Source organism: Scyliorhinus torazame, chromosome 1 (assembly GCF_047496885.1).
Source record: "Scyliorhinus torazame isolate Kashiwa2021f chromosome 1, sScyTor2.1, whole genome shotgun sequence".
Taxonomy (NCBI): domain Eukaryota; kingdom Metazoa; phylum Chordata; class Chondrichthyes; order Carcharhiniformes; family Scyliorhinidae; genus Scyliorhinus; species Scyliorhinus torazame.
In genome coordinates this window covers 365,667,299-365,684,901 of record NC_092707.1, presented here as the reverse complement: position 1 = coordinate 365,684,901, position 17,603 = coordinate 365,667,299, and the positions used below count along the sequence as shown (strand labels likewise).

The 17,603-nt window shown below is 43.2% G+C and overlaps 1 protein-coding gene across 4 annotated transcripts in view; it reads left to right on the top strand.

Moving 5' to 3' along the window:
* Positions 1–17,603, top strand: part of fbxo11b (F-box protein 11b) — a 215,976-nt gene that overhangs the window by 148,085 nt on the left and 50,288 nt on the right. For all 4 annotated transcript variants that reach the window (XR_011948202.1, XM_072511187.1, XM_072511178.1 and 1 more), the window contains 6 exons: positions 2,606–2,689; positions 2,778–2,910; positions 9,381–9,487; positions 9,585–9,696; positions 11,679–11,785; positions 11,868–12,005. Coding sequence is in view for 3 of the 4 variants with exons in the window: in XM_072511187.1 (XP_072367288.1) it covers positions 2,606–2,689; positions 2,778–2,910; positions 9,381–9,487; positions 9,585–9,696; positions 11,679–11,785; positions 11,868–12,005 (681 nt within the window). In the remaining variant the exon portion in view is untranslated. The remainder of the gene's footprint in view (positions 1–2,605; positions 2,690–2,777; positions 2,911–9,380; positions 9,488–9,584; positions 9,697–11,678; positions 11,786–11,867; positions 12,006–17,603) is intronic.

Sequence of the window (17,603 nt, the reverse complement as noted above, 5' to 3'; positions counted from 1 at the left end):
CATTCTCAGCAGCCTTTGCCTTCACGACCCGAAGCTCCTGTTCCTGGGTCTTTTGCTCCTCCTTTAGCCCCTCAATCGCTTGTAATATCGGGGCCAACAGCTCCTTCTTCATCTCCTTTTTGAGTTCATCTACGCAACGCCACAGGAACTCTTGTTGGTCAGGGCCCCATATTAAACTGCCTCCTTCCAACGCCATCTTGCTTTGTGCCTGCCTTCCTGGCCGCTGCTCTAAAGGATCCACCGCAATCCGGCTACTTTCCTCTCTTTTTTCCATCCGTGTCCAGGGGGGATTCCCTTCTGGATTACCGCACAGTGTTATTTGCCGTTAAAATTGCCGATGGGGCTCCTATTAAGAGCCCAAAAGTCCGTTCCACCGGGAGCTGCCGAAACGTGCGACTTAGCTGGTCATCGCCACACCTGGAAGTCGGAAAAGTATTTTTAACGCAAAATAATGTTTATTCTATGAACTCAAGTTAACCTTTATAAAACATGCAGTAAGCATCTTAGCAACCATTAATTCAAATACAACCCCCAAAGACTACAACACTAAGTAATCCTTTAAGCTTTCCTTTTAACATCCATACGACTTAAAAACAAAACCTTTAACAGAAGCACATCAGGTTAAAGTCACTACTGAAAACATTTATAGTTCTGAATTCACCAAATGATCAAGAAATAGTCTTTTGATGGCAGAGAGAACAGCAGTACACCTGCTTGGTCTGGCTTCAGCTCCAACACTGAAAACAAAATTAAAACACGCCCTGCAACAAACAGCCTAAAACAAAAGTAAAAAGCTGACAGACAGCCCAGCTCCACCCACTCTGACATCAATGCAGTAAAACACACCCATTTCTTAAAAGTGCTCTCACTACAGGTATTTATATACACACCCATTTATAAACAGCCATTTCTTAAAGGTACTCTCACATGGCAATACACCCGCAGCTCTTTCCCTTCCCAGGTACATTTCCTGGTCTGCCTCGCCCATCGAAAAAGATCTTCTTGTCCAGAAAGCGGTGCACCATCATTGTCCTCGGTGGCTCACCCGCCTGCGTCCTCATCATCAGTGCCCTGTGCGCTCGGTCGACCTCCAGGGGCCAGTCAAAGGCCCCCCTCCCCCATCAATGCCTCCCGCATCTTTGCCACATACGCCCTGGCCTCCTCGCCTTCAGGCATCCCGACAATCCTGAGGTTTTGCCTTCTGGTTCTCCAGATCCTCCACCTTCTCCCTCTGCCTCTTTTGGCTCTCCCATAGCACACTCATCTCAGCCACCAACGAGGCCAACTGCTCCTTGTACTCCCCCGCCACCTCCACTTTCTGGTTATCCAGGCCGTGGGACTTCAGCTTCTGCTCCACTCCCTCAATTCCCGACTTAAGCGGTTCCACCATCTAGGCTAGGTCTTCCAGGGCCGCTTTCCTCTGCTGGCAAAACTTAACATTGAGAAACTCTTATCGACTGCTCTGTCCACTGCTGGGCAGGCAGAGCGGCCCCCTTGCCCTACTCCATCTTATCCTGTGGCGCACCACAAAGACACTCCTGCTCCAGCAGCACTTTCCTTCTTGCACTACCCCTGGTCCATGGATCCATCCACCAGCCACACCAGAGGAGTAAAACCTTCCTCTTGCTCTCAAATGCTTTGCCCCTCAGGTGGGGAAAAGACCAAAAGAATCCACCTTGAGCTGAAGCCACCAAATGTGCTGGCTCTTTTAAAGGAGTGAGTGCAGACTCAGTGGGCTGAATGGTCGTCTTGTACTCTGCTGTGATTCTGTGAATAGTAAGCACAGAAGGAAAATCAAAACAAATCTCCAAAAAACTCTGCTGGTCAGTGACATACTGAACAGCTTTATTTCTTTTTTAAAAATTTACCCTGGCCAATCCACTCACCCTGCACATCTTTGGGTTGTGTGAACGAAACCCACGCAAACACGGGGAGAATGTGCAAACTCCACACAGACAGTGACACAGAGTTGGGATCGAACCTGGGACCTCAGCGCTGTGAGGCAAAATATTGAATATTTAAACAACTTTCAGTTGTGCACTTTTTTTCATAGAATTTACAGTGCAGAAGGAGGCCATTCAGCCCATCGAGTCCGCACCGGCTCTTGGAAAGAGCACCCTACCCAAGGTCAACACCTCCACCCTATCCCCATAACCCAGCAACCCCACCCAACACTAAGGGCAATTTTGGACACAGGGCAATTTATCATGGCCAATCCACCTAACCCGCACATCTTTGGACTGTGGGAGGAAACCGGAGCACCCGGAAGAAACCCACGCACACACTGGGAGGATGTGCAGACTCCGCACAGACAGTGACCCAAGCCGGAATCGAACCTGGGACCCTGGAGCTGTGAAGCAACTGTGCTATCCACAATGCTACCGTGCTGCCCCTATTTTTTAGAGTCATTCAAGAGTCTGGTAACAGCGGGCTAGAAGTTCTTTTTCACCTGTTTTTAACCAGGATTGTCACATCAGTGATTCACAATGATAAGATTCCACTAAATTGATGCATTTAATTTCATAAAGTTCGATTTTTTGAAAAAATAAAATGAAATCCTTCCATATATTATTTCACTTTTTTTCCTGTTATCTTGCAATTTTAGTACAAAGGAGCACATGTAAAACCTGGATTTGCAGAACACTTTTATAGTAGCCCTGCAAGATATAAAGGAAGAGAAAATATGTTGGTAAGGATTCTCTTTTACTTTTTATTCAATCTACACAATTGTGTGCTGTAATCTTTGGTTAACTACATTGTGCTCATTTTCTCTGCAGTATTATGACACAATTGAAGATGCCTTGGGAGGTGTTCAGGAAGCTCACTTTGATGGCCTTATCTTTGTACACTCTGGTACATACACTGATGAGTGGATTTATATTGAATCCCCTATTACAATGATTGGTGCAGGTAAATATAAATTGAAATAAAGAAATTGTGATTTAATTTTGTAACCTTGCTGTTGGCAATGCAGAGCATTAACCCTGTAAAATAGCATTCTATCGAGTTACAGGATTTAGGGTTTTTGTTAATTCCTCCTCTCTGAAATCCCCCGTTCTGTGCTATATGATAAATTAGTTTCATGCAATGTAATTCAATGCACAAACACTTTTGAACTTCCACTCAGTAAAGTTATGGTGGAAATTATGATTTTGTTATGTGCTTTTAATTTTTGGTCTTGTTCTCTTCTATTTCCTTCCTTTTCCCACCCTGAAAGCTATTGCATGTCAAGCTCTGACGTGAGATTATGCTGGTGAACTGTTGCCAGTCTTCTGTGCTCTAGTCAGATACAGGGATGTTATGGTCCATAGAGGCTGCTTTACCATTGAATAAGATTATGGCTAACTTCTCCAAGTCCACTTTACAACTTTGTTTCATATCTGTAGATGCGATTAAGGCTCAAAATCTATTGATCTCAATCTTAGATAGACTCTCTGCATCTGCAGTCCCCTGAGGGTAGAGAATTCCAGAGATTCATAACCCTCTGAGTAAAGAAATTCCTCCTCCTATCAGTCCCATAACTGACCCTTTTCTTGGGTTATGACCCTTGTTGTAGACTCTCTAGCTAGGGGTAAGAATTCCCAGCACATCTGCCCTCTTGACCTTCGACCACTAAAATGATCAAAACCAAGAAAATATTTGGCCATCCCAAAGTTGATATCTCTTTGTCCGTGTCACCAAGGCCCACAAAGGATATTCCGCTCCCCCGAGGCAAGGCCTACCCAGTCCCATGCGAAACATGGCACCTAAAGCAGCCCTCCCAAGAGGGACAATCCCACAAGACACATCACCTACCACCAAAAACCAAGGATTCTAAGCCCAACCTCACCTTCAAAGTTCTGACAGCAGAACAACTCAATTCAGGACAACTGACCAACTCCGCACTAAAAAAGACAAACCACTGTCCTCAACATATAAGACATAGTTCGCCTGGGACCGAAGAAGAATAAACACAGCCAAAAGGATTAGATCTGACTACGGGGGACCTTCATCGAACATGTGTATAGCGAGGGCAAAACTGACTTTATCATCCACACCCTCCACCACTCTGCCTCTGCTCATCTCTCCCCTACCCCCACATCCCAGGATCGAAAAGGATAAAGAAACTGTGCACAGACCCTGCATACAATATCCAGCTTAACATGATACAACCGTATTAATTTTGGATAATTAAGGCTGTAAGACGTCACCCCCAAAGAATTCACTTCCCTGCAAGCAGATAAAATAACATTAACAGGCAACATCATGATTAATAGGGAGCTAAGTCCAGTATCCTGTCATCAGGATAAAACATCACTCCACTGGCACTCAAAGAAAGTAGACAACCAGAATAAAGCAGGATGGTCAGCACGGTGGCTCAGTGGTTAGCACTGATGCCTCACGGTGGTCAACAACCTAGGCTCCCGCAGTGGGGGACCACCTAGCTAGCTCAAGCAGTCCCCACCCCTCTCGGCTGTCACCAGGAACAGGACTACACAGAACCAAAAGTTGGACCGGATTAAATGTGCTTCACTGAATTTGAGCTGTCTGCACACCAGATCGAGATTCCATAAACATGGCAGTCAGTTTTCACACTTGGCCGGGAACCTCTCCACCATTTTACTGGAGACACCAGGCTCGGTAGGGCTCCTCACCGGTTCCCATTTATCCTCTCTGCACCCCTTGGGATGTATGGCAAACCATGCAACAGGACTTTAATCCTGCGGAGATGGGCTCCCGCCAAGAACCATGCTCGCTCTGTCGCAAGAACCTCCTATGTGTCACCACTGCCTTAATCAAGGTACCTCGCAGCTTCTGAAACTGGGTTCAATATCCTCCATCGAGGAGACAAACTATTCAGACGGATTAACTTAATTACTGACAGCCATCATCTGCCGATGCACACCGTACTGTCAAGGTGGAAATCCCCTCAAAAGCAGCTGTACCACCAAAGGCAGAGCCCCACCCCAACATTCTTCCAGAACTACCACAAATCAACGAGGATTGAAGCCTTTTAACTTGACTGATTAACGCTGAAACACTGACCAACAAGTCTTGATGCATTGCACTAACGATGCAGACTAAGCAAAGACAAAAGAATTGTGCATAAGGATTGAAAGATGAGCAGAGTCGTAGCTCGTGAAAACATAGCCACATAGAACATTGAACATTACAGCGCAGTACAGGCCCTTCGGCCCTCGATGTTGCGCCGACCTGTGAAACCACTCTAAAGCCCATCTACACTATTCCCTTATCGTCCATATGTCTATCCAATGACCATTTGAATGTCCTTAGTGTTGGCGAGTCCACTACTGTTGCAGGCAGGGCATTCCACGCCCTTACTACTCTCTGAGTAAAGAACCTACCTCTGACATCTGTCTTGTATCTATCTCCCCTCAATTTAAAGCTATGTCCCCTCGTGCTAGACACCACCATCCGAGGAAAAAGGCTCTCACTGTCCACCCTATCCAATCCTCTGATCATCATGTATGCCTCAATTAAGTCACCTCTTAACCTTCTACTTCAGCGACACCTGTGTTGAGCTGGGAGTCTATAAATGTGGAATAGTTGGAGGAGATTTGAAGGGACAACCTAACTGGAAGTAAGCGAAAGGCCCAAGAAATCTTAACTTGTATACAAATCTATGAAACCAAGTGGTTAATCTGAATTTTTGGGGGTTTAGGTCGAATAAATGCAGGAAGCAATTTGAAGTAAGTTCTTTTACTATCTTTAACATAACCGTGTATTTAAGATAGTGTAATTATTTGACATACAAGGAATCCTTGCCATGGTGGGGAGGCTTGAACGTTCCATTTATCCCGAGAGTAATGCCATCAGGCATCTTCATCTCCTGGTCGTGTCACCCATGACGGTAAGGATGGAGGGGCGGAACCAGACAAAGCGCAATCCAAAACAAGTCCATGCAAGATACTCGTTTGGTATCAATGACTGTGATGGCGGATGAAGGCTGCAGCAGTAAGCAGATCCCCTGCTGTAGGGGTGATCTTGGCCCTGGAACTGGACTCTCTGTTGAGGACCGTGTTTCTGCTGATGTGCAACGACATACCCACGTTAGAAGATGTCCTGTACCAGGTGTCTACCTAGAGGAAACCAGCACATCCCCTGCGGCGAGAGGTGATGGGGACAGGAACAGGGCTGAGATCTGGAAGTCCCAACTTTGGACTGGCACATGGGCGATGGAGTTTGATTCAGTCGTTTTGCTCTTGGGATAGGATCAGAAGAGTGTTCCAGCAGATTTCTTCATGACTGAGCAGTCCTCTTCAGGATCTACTCTGCTCACCCCGCGTGGGGAAAGGGCTAGAAAAGGTGTCCTGTCTGTTCCAACCCACACTGGCTGGAAAACCACATCCAGCAACTCATCTGCCTGCGGTCAGAAAATCAAAGTTATACTGAATTTCGGAACAAGGAATGAACGAACCTCGTGGATAATTAGCAAAACAATCGACCGAAAGGGAGAATTGCCCTTGTGACCCATGAACTCAGGGACTTCATCCTTGACGTTGCTGCCCTGCAAGAGAACTGAATAGCAGGCAAAGGGCAGCTGAGGGAAGATGGCGGTGGGTACACCTTGTTCTGGAGAGGAAAACTCGAGGATCAACCCAGGACACATGGAGTTGGTTTCAAGGAACCATCAGAAAGGAAGGAGTTGAGAATTGCAACTTTAGCATGGCTCTCCTGCTCGCCAAATGTGCGGAACACCAGCTTGTCATCATTGACACACTGTTACACCAAAATGACAAGTTCGCCTGCCTGGGGATATCCACAATCAAAGCACCGGCATATGATCGACTTCATCATTGTCTGATTCTGAGACCAAAAGGATGGCCCTCATCACCAAAGCGATGACCTGTGGCAGTGCAGGTGGCTGCTGGACAGACCACCTGCTCATTCATTCTTCCGTGTTCATCAAACTCCACCAGAAGCAGTAGAAGATGAAGAAACAGCTCCGAAAAAGATCAACATTGAGAGTTTTCAAGAGCCAAATATGTTAGTGTATTTCCAACAAGGTCTCCGAAATCTCCAGTGTTCAGTCTGATGGAGTGGAGGTAAACAGGGCAAAGCTGAAGACGGCTATCTTCCCAAGCTGCGAAGAAACCGGCTGCAAGACCAGGAAACACCAAGACTGGTTCGACTACAATGACCACACCATCCAAGATGTCATCGACAAGAAGATGAAAGCTCTCCACATCTGGCAAAACGGCATAACCAGCAAGACAAAGAGGAGAGCTCACCACCTAGCCAAGGCGAAGGTAAAAATGAACTGGGAAAATCAAGAACCTTGCTTCAGTGCTACCATGGCAATATGTGGAGCCAATCCTTAGGCTTCAAACCTGTGGGCCTGAGGACTTAACCCTCTTGTGTGGCAAGAAAACATTAGCCTTCGATGGCGATAAAACTTCAAAGAACTCCTAAACCGTGATGATTGTGGACTCCCACCAGGTGTGGATACAGTCGAATCCGCCATTAAACACATGAAGAATGGAAACGTCCGCAGGAGTAGATGGGACCCCAGCGGAGATGTTCAAACTTGGAGGAGATCACCTGTCATCTCCATCAGTTGCTGAAAATCTGGGGCAGAGAAGATACTGTCATTCCCACCATCTTCAAGAAAGGAGACAAAGTGGACTGTGGGAACTACCAAGGAATCTCCCTACTCTCCATGGCTGGGAAGATCATCACCCAAATCCTCGTTAGCCGTCCAGTCTCTGAAGAAATCCTTCCAGAAAGCCAGTGTGGCTTCCGACCAAGCTGTGGAACAGCAGACATGATTTTCCCTGCTCATAACAAGAGAAATGCCAGGAGCAACATTAACCACTGTACATGGCCTTCATTGTTCTGACCAAAGCTTTTAACTCAGTCAATTTGGAAGTGCTATGGAGGACGTTGTCCAGAGAAATTCGTCAACATCCTCTTGACTCCACGACAAGATGTCAGCAACAGTCCTCACCGGAAATAAGACACAAGCCTTCGAGATCAGGACAGGAACCAAGCCAGGGGTATATGTCACTGCTTCCACCCTTTTATCCATCGTCATCGTCGCTATCTTTCACCTTGTCAAGAGCAAGCTTTCCAGTGGAGTGGACTTAGTCTGCAAGATGGATGGAAAGCCTTTCAACCCCAACCGGTTGAAATTGAAAACTTTTCAATACAACTGGTTGAAATCCAAGAAAAAAATGACTCTGACATCGCTTGAGAAACTTCATTGTCATCTCCAGTCTCTCAGAAGAAAATCTCCCAGCCATGCTTGACACCTTTGCGGAAGAATTGGTCTCTGCCGCACCTCAAGAAGACTTGAGTACTTTACCAACCCGCCCCTGGGCAAGATCCGATTTCTCCTTCCATTAAGAACAACAAAGAAACTGTACCAAAGGTTGGAACATTTTCCATACCTAGGCTGACATTGATGCGAAGATCCAACATCGTATCTGATCCCCGAGCCTTCGGACGCCAAAGGACAAGAATTTTTGATGACAGTGTCAGCCGTGCAGGCACTAAGATCCTCATGTGCAAGGCGGTCATCCTCCTAGCTCATCTAAACGACTCAAACTTGGTCTATGTACTTCTTCAGGGCTGCAAGGTACCATCAACGCTGTCTTGAGAGGGATTCTTTGCATCAGCTGGGAGGACAGGCATACTAACATCCGTGTCCTTGAAGAAGCCAAGAGCACCAGCATAGAGGCCATGATCATCCAAAACCAACTCCACTGGGATTACCTTGTCAAAGTCCTGACTGCCCAGCTCATGGAAGGCTTCTGAATAACAGGAGGCTTTAAAGACCCTGAAGGCTTATCTCAAGAAATGCAACATAGACGTCTGCCTGGGAGATCCTTCTCCCGAGGAAGCCTAATTGGAGGAACCTCCTGATTGAAGGGGCACGTTTCTTCGAGGATACCCAATGCCAAGGAAGGCCTGGATAAGGAGCTTGAGAAAGGAATACCAGCGCTATAGAGTTCAAGGACCGCTCCCACCTCCCGGAAACACCTGCAGATGTGCGGTCGAAGATGCAGCTCTAGGATCGAGCTCATAAGCCATGCAAGAACCACTCCTAACCCATGACCAGTAACACAGTTTCTTAGTGGATAGTCAAAATCGTTAGCTGGTGACTGCCGAAGAGAGAGAGAGTTATTAGCATTTATGGCCATTGATTTTCACATAGTAAAGTTATATAATTTTAAACCGTGAACCATGCAGATTTATTCGTTTGGTAAAAAGCTGGGTTTTCAACAAAAAAAAAATGTTACTAGTCTCTACCGAGATTATAATTTATGAAATGATTTGATTTGGGAAATAAGTCTTCATATTATGTACTTAAAAGACAATTGATCAGAAATGTTGAGCTAAGTTGGTTTGCTTAAAAGATTTTTAATGTACACTTACAGCACCAGGAAAAGTTGCAGATAAGGTCATCATTGAAAACACTAGGGATTCTACCTTTGTATTTATGGAAGGTTCTGAGGATGCCTATGTTGGATATATGACAATTCGGGTAAGTTCTCCTAGCATTTTGAGCTTGCAATCATTGGGCAAAGCGATTTTTAACAACCTGTGAGATCTGTAAGCAATATCTTTTGTGTTTCTTCTAGTTTAACCCTGATGATAAATCAGCCCAGCACCATAATGCACACCACTGCTTGGAGATCACAGTAAATTGCAGTCCAATAATAGATCATTGTATCATTCGTAGTACATGCACAGGTAAGTGTCGCCTTTGGTAACGTTGTTTAACCTACTGAGGCTACGTGCTTGATAAGTTATTGTAGCCTTGGTATTTTGTGTGAAGTTATATTGGTTTGTTAGTGGCAAGCTCACGTGAAACACCGTGGGACATTTTACTATGTTAAAGATGCTATTAATAAATGCACACTGTTGTAAAATGGTTGAACTGATGCATATTGGTTTTAATTTTAATGTGATAACACATGGTAAACTGGAGGATGTGATGTGGGTCTTGCCTGTTTAACATTTTTATACTCCTACTGCCCTATTCTGATTCTCTGTCTACCCCTTCCTCTGCATAATTTGCATTACCTGCACCTGTTTTGCTGTTCGTTTTTCATTTCATTCAGGTGGATGATGGTGTTTGGCGTGATGGAGAAGAGAAATAGCCTGAACTAGCAGTTTTGTGTTCTTGGGGCATGAACAGGGCAAGTTCGGGCTCCTTTTCCCCCTCTCTCTGTAAACCATTCTTGTCCTAGTCTATACTTGTTTTTGTATTCTGCTAGGGAAAGAATCCTAGCTTAGGAAAAATGGGCAGACATTTTTTCCCCTCTGTTTTAAATCAAGCATCTGTGACTCTGAAAAGAAGAGATTAATGAAACTATGGAGTTGTCTGAAGTTGCCTGTGATCACCTCCTCACAGATTCTATCTGGGCAAGCTTTCAGGTCTCTGCTGTCTAAAGAGCTATTAAAATGCCTGCTCTGCAAAATATTTGGAAGTTTGGTGATTTAATTGAAATAGATATCTTGATAATTTCATTTTCTCTCTCACTCTCTCTCTCTCTCACCCCCGCCCTCTCTCTCTCTCTCTCTCTCTCTCTCTCCGCCCCCTCCCCCAGCCCCCAAGGCGCCACACTCCCTTCAGCATAGACTTGATTAGCCACAGTTAATAGGATGCAATAGGAGCCATGAAGATGTTGGGAGGGGTGAATGGGTCTGAGTGATCTATCCTGAGTTTTTGTTCCTTTCCCTTCACTCTGAACAAACAGAGTTTGTTTATTATTGTCTTTCCTTAACGGCACAGTGAAGATCAAAGAAATTGCGATTGTGTAGTTTGGGTTGTTGTAAGCTACTATCTATTTATTACTTAAAGAAAATAACGTTTGGGTGGGAGGGGGGACTAAATCGAAGCTCTGTTTCACCAGGCCACTAGTTTTGAGTACACTCATGGATATCACTGCAGCTTGTTGTTTTGTTACTATACTTCTGAAAGTGTGCCTATCTCTTGCAAGTTAGTGCTGACTTTATTTTAATTAAAATTGGATGTACTGTACTCAGGAAATCCAGATCTGCTGGCTCCTTCACAGAACCTATTCGATAATCCAGATGGTTCACCGTCCCTCCAACTCAACCCATTTAAACCCTGAACTACAAAGGTTCCAATGCCCTTGAGCTTTGCCCCAATCTCGCCCTCCCTAAAAGTTCACACAAAACTCTGCTGCCTGTATTCTATTCTCCTCTATCAAACCTAACCTACATTTGCTTCAGAACCCCAGTGCCTCAGATTTAAAATTTTAATTCTGAATTTAAACTCTAATATTCTTCTTGTCTCAACTTTACCACGGCTTAATTCCTCTGACTCTAGTCTATTGTGTCTTCCCTGTCCCCCCACCTCCCAACCATTAGTCGCCATGCCCTATCTGCAGAATTTCTCTCATTCCTCCTTTGTAACCCTCATTAAAACTTACCTTTTTGGAACTTTTGATTACCCCATCTAATATCTCTTCCTTTAGCTCATTGTTTTGATTTAATCCCCTGTGAAGTATCTTGGGATGTTTTTGTATGTTTAAGGCACTATGCACTTTATTGAATATAAAGCACATTTGTATTTTCAGAAAACCAAAAAGGAATGGATTTAACTTTTATATAGTACCGGAAGTTAATGCCTCTATTGGTTCCAAAAATCATTCACTCCTTTTGAAATAGTATAAATTGATTTATTGTACAATTCTTTGTTACAGTTGGCTCTGCTGTGTGTGTCAGTGGCCAGGGAGCATCCCCTACTATCAAACACTGCAACATTAGTGATTGTGAAAATGTTGGGTTATATATAACAGATCATGCACAGGTATGATAATCCAATATTCAAGTCACTCTTTTAACAATTTTATTTTTTGCCCATAGCTTAGTATAATCTTTTTATTTCATAGGGAATTTATGAGGACAATGAGATTTCAAACAATGCTCTTGCTGGAATCTGGGTAAAAAACCATGGAAATCCTATCATCAGGAGAAATCAAATTCACCATGGGCGTGATGTTGGGGTCTTCACATTTGATCATGGCATGGTAACTCTTACTACTTTCAATAAGAATTTGGTAGTTAATGAATGGGAGGGTAATTGCTGCATTATGGTTTAATACGGTGTTCGGGCTGGGATGTGACAATTCATCAGATCTTTAACTAGAAGAACTGTTCTCCTCAGGGTATGTTAGCATGGGATGTTTACCACTGTCGCTAGGTTTCCTCACGATGCTGTGCTATCATTTCCTGTATGCGACAGATTGATTTTATGTATACTAGCTAGAAATAGTACACTTCAGAATGAAATTCTTCTACAGACTTAAAATTCCTTGCCACCAGAACAGATATCTACGATCTCTGGAGTGCCCTTCTGGTGCACCATTTGTAGAGAGTAAAAACTTAATTGCTTGAAAAACTGACTTGCGAAATGTGGCGACTAGGGACTTTTCACAGTAACTTCATTGAAGCCTACTTGTGACAATAAGCGATTATTATGTCAAAAAGGATCGGCTTCATTATAATTAGAATAATCTGCAGCTGTCAAAAATGCTTAATTTGGCTTTAAAGTTCTGAAGCAACTTTCTGTTATGATCTTGTAATTGAATTAAGGTTAGTCTGATCATATAGTTGGTGGTAAATGAAGATTTTACTCCGTTTGTGTTGCTTAAAGCTTCCTGGTTTTCCATTCTAATATGTTCTGTGTGAATTTTCTTTAACAATCCGTTGTGTAGAATCTGAGGAAGGGTTGTTGAAAGCTAAAACTTGTTTGCTGAGAATTTAACTGCTAATTATTGCAGTTTAAAACTTTCTTCAAGCCTTTGTTGGCTATTTATTTTGCGTAGTCCCTTGGAGAATTTTCATATTTGTCATTTCAAATCCCCTATCATACGTGCTAAATTTCTCTTTACGGCAGTGGTTGTGTTACTACAATGCTTGACAGGAAATATTGTTATTTTCTTCATTGGAACTATCTATTTTTGTGGCTTTTAAGTAGTTTTGGCTATTTTCCAGGCATGTGTGTTATGTGAATTATTTGAGCAAGCTGTATAGGATGTTGTTTTCCCGTCCTTGGTGGAGCACTGCAGCACCCAGCCTATTATAGCATAAGTTTGTGCTTTCCCTTATAGTTCTTTAAGATCCCCCAAAGGCTAGGATTTTTCATATCCTAAAATGTATATTTTTAACATTTCATTCCTAACACTGATTAGCACTGTTGCTTCACAGCGCCAGGGACCCGGGTTTGATTCCCAGCTTGGGTCACTGTCTGTGCAGAGTCTGCACGTTCTCAGTGTCTGTGTGGGTTTCCTCCGGGTGCTCTGATTTCCTCCCACAAGTCCCGAAAGGCGTTAATTTGGACATTCTGAATTCTCCCTCTGTGTACCCGAACAGGCGCCGTAGTGTGGCGACTGGGGGCTTTTCACAGTAACTTCATTGCAGTGTTAATGTAGGCCTACTTGTGACACTAATAAAGATTATTATTATAAACATTAACCTTTCAACATGTCCAATATTTTTTTCCTGCCCGTGGAACCATGGCTTTCTTGACCTGGAAGATTGGCGTGTACCTACCTCAACAATTTACTTTTCCAAGATATTAAAGCTTTCTTTTCCCTCTTAATGATTGTAAATGCTTAAAAGTGACTTCATATCCTTGTTAGATTCCAGTAGTCTCCTGAAATGAATGAATTCACAGCATAGATTTCCTTTAGTGACTGCATTTCATAAGCAACCTTTTGAGATTTCTTTTGGATGTGGTAAGATGGCATGTAAATGCAAGTCTTTCTTTGTCTCCTGTCTGTTAGCATGTGCTTGAGTCTGGTATGTTCCTGCTGAATAGATCCCTAAGTAGTAATGTTGTCTGTGGCTGTAGCAGCTGCAACTATATGTTTAAACATTGAATAAAGAATGGTATGGAAAGTATGCATTGAGGTACACGGGTATGAGTTTCCAAGATATAATTGCCGTTGCTGAAATATACTGGATGCGTTCAATTTAGCAAACACATCTCATGTAAGTACATGGTAGTATTTTCTAGAAAACTTTGCTCTGAATACACGGATCAAGAAATGCTGTTCATTTAGTTTCCGTGCCATCTTTAAGGAGTTAACCCGTTTAGTTGGCTATTCAGATTTTGTAATTGTACTTCATGATTGAATTTTCAATTCATTACATTATCCTAATAATATTTTATTTACTTGTTCATGGGATGTGGGTGTCATTGGCAAGACTAGCATTTATTGGCCACCCTTCATTGCCCTTGAAGTAAACAGCCAAAAGTTTGAATCTAGTTATTAACCGATTCACTCTGAAGGCTTATCATCCACTTTTATAGTCCATGTAATTGCTTCATTAGCATTCTTCGACAGTCATGAAGTCCTGATAATGGAAGCAAGAAACAAATGTTGCCTGTATTTCACTATCCTGTACTGTCCCATTGTCATCATGGTACCTAGGATGTCAGGATATGTGGGGGCCTACTCAGTTGGCTAGATAGCTGGCTGGTGGTGCAGAGCGAGACCAGCAGTATTGGTCCAATTCCCGTACTGGCTGAGGTTATTCACGAAGGCCCACCATCTCAACTTTGCCCTTCGCCCAAGATGTGGTGATCCTCAGGTTAAATCACCACCAGTCAGCTCTCCCCCTCAAAGGAGAATGATTCCTATGGTCATCTGGGACTATGGCGACTTTACCTCACCTCGGATATATTTTGTTTGGGTACTTTTCCTGTGTTCATGATCTACCTTTGTGATTTATTCGCACTGGCAAAAATGCTTATACCAGAGACTGATGGTAACTTTTACTCACTTGTTGTTTTGTGCAACACTTGGTTGTTTTTCAAGAATTTGTTTAATTCTCTACTTTTTAGTACTTTACCCCAACAAATGCACATTTGCCTCTTCGTTTTCACCTATGTCGCTCTTAACTAATGTATTTTTGTAACGTTAAATCATTCAGTATGGGGCAATATTGGTTCTTCTGCAGTTGAATACTGTGCCACATGTTGAATCTAACTGGAATTCAGTAATGAGCTATATGAACACAAAACATGGTAATCTTGGGAACAGTCATGTTAATTTTATTCAGATTGTCGTTTCCTCCTGCGATGACAGATTTCAACTGCATCCTTGGAATTTTAAAAATGGTTAGCTAAACATTCAAGTGAGAAAAAGTTGTCTTTCTCTTACTGGGGGCTCTTTTTCTCTGTTGTGTAGAAGTGCAACCTACAGACTTATTACTGTTCTAAGGAGTCTTGGTATCATATTGCATCCCAATTACAAAAAATACTATTAACTTCAACATTAGTGTGACTTACTTTTAGGTGTTTCCGTTTTTGAAATTAGTTCGAGGAGAGATCCATTATTGATATCCAAATTCTGGCTAGGGTCATTCACTTTTTTTGATAAATCAGAAACAGAGTTATCGTTAGTTAATACCACGATTAATCAAGAATGCTCAAGTGTATATAACTTCTCCAAGTGATTATGCTGATGAATCAGCTTAAAGTTAACAAATTTTATCCTGATGTATTTATGGTGTACTTTTTGCTTCTGAAACCAGTTGCTTGTCATTTCTCTTTCATGTTGGTAAAAGCCCATGTTTGTAGCCAGTTCCCCAATAGGGAGCGTAAAGAAGAGTGGCCACAACCACAGCCAGCCTGATTGTCACTTCTGATCTGCCCCCTCTGCCACAACTGAAGCAGACTTAAGACTGGGTTATAGGGACCATAGCTCCTATCAAGTTAAATCTGGGTAAATGAAAAGTATGGAAAAAAGTTTTTTAAAAAACTGTGCATGCACCTTTTTAAAAAACTTTTTTGTACTTTTTATTCCCCCAGATTTAAACAGTTTGGTACAGCAACCACATTACAGGTAAGTGGACTTAAAAACTGACTTTGTTTTACTGTTAAGAGAAACAGGCAGGCAGAGAGGATACCTGTGCTTCTTGGCTGCTGCTGACTTTCACAGTACCAGATTACAATGCTCTTATCATCGAAAATGATATGGCAAGAGAGGATGTCCAACATCCCGAAAGACCTGCTGTTAGGTGAATTGGACATTCCGAATTCTCCGTCTGTACCCGAACAGGTGCCGGAATGTGGCAACTAGGGGATTTTCGCAGTAACTTCATTGCAGTGTTAATATAAGCCTACTTGTGACAATAATAAAGATTATTATTATTATTATTATGTGATTGCAGGAATGTTTTTCAGAGAAATTCTTGAAATTGAATAAGGTGTAGGAAGGCAGATATATTTTTGAAGGAAATTTGAGTTTAAAAGCTAGATGGTGGAAGATTCTGCTGCCATTGGAGAAATATGATGCATTACACTAAATTTATTGTAGATGATTATCAGGATGTAGATCGTGGTGAATGGGTTGTGCCAGAGTTTTCTTGGGATTTGTGGACAAGGGCTGGAATTTTAAGTCATTATTTTGGGGAATGGAAACTAGGGGTCATTGTTGATCAGAAACGGAGATTCTGGGTGAGGTTGGAGCTTGGGTAAAGCGAACTGGAGAGGCTCATCTAGAACCCAAACATTGACATAGGCCGAGTGTGCCACATAACTTCTTTCATTGATGTATTTTCGATATAACTAGAAAGGTCGCATTGGAGAAATTTAGGCTGAATGTGATGAGGGCCTTCAGGAGTGGTGGTGACCCGATGGATGTGAAAATGAATAATTCTGGGAAGAAAGCTAACATGGAATTAACTCTACATTGCAAAGGAAACCAAAATTGCACAGTTAACTTGTTCAGTCTGAGTGAGTTGCTGAAAAAGATGATGGAATTGGGGACTAAGATGGTTTTATTCCTACTAGTGTCCAGGTGAAGATTTTTTTGGCTCATTCATACCTTGCGTTAGTTGGTTGGCCAGCGCAGGAGCAATCATGAAATTGAGGGTGATGGTGGAGCCAGCTAACCTAAGAAATATGAACCTATGCTTTTGGATAATGATGCCGGGAAGCAATCTGTGGATTAATATAAGGACAGAGTCAGGAATGGAACCTTGGAGTTCACTGTGATATTGTACAGGCACAGTAGGATATAACTTTACAGGTGATATAAGTTGTATTGTGATATATTGAACTGGAATCAGGAAAGAGAGAATTGAAATCTGATGGGAGTGGTCAATCACCTTGAAGACTATAGGGACGTTGAAGAGGGATAGCAGATAATGATTTGCTGTTGCATCAATATTCTTGTGTTGCATTTCTGAGGATAGGGTAGCACAGTGGTTAGCACTGGTGCCTCACAGTGCCGGGCACCCGGTTTCAATTCCGGCCATGGGTGACTGACTGGAGTTTGCACTTTATCCCCGTGCATGCGAGGGGGTCCTCCCACAGTCCAGAAATGTGCAGGTTAGGTGGATTGGCCAATCAAATTACTCCTTCGTGTCCAGGGATGTACAGGTTGGGTGGGGTTGTGGGGATGGGGTGGGGGAGTGGGCGTATGTGGGATGATCTTTCGGAGGGTTGGTGCGGACATGATGGGCCAAGTGGCCTCCTCCTGGGTTCAGTTCCAGCCTTGCGTGACTGTGTGGAGTTTGCACCTTCTCCCCGTGTCTACGTGGGTTTCCTCTGGGTGCTCCGGTTTCCTCCCACAATCTGAAGATGTGCAGCTTGGGTGGATTGGCCATGCTAA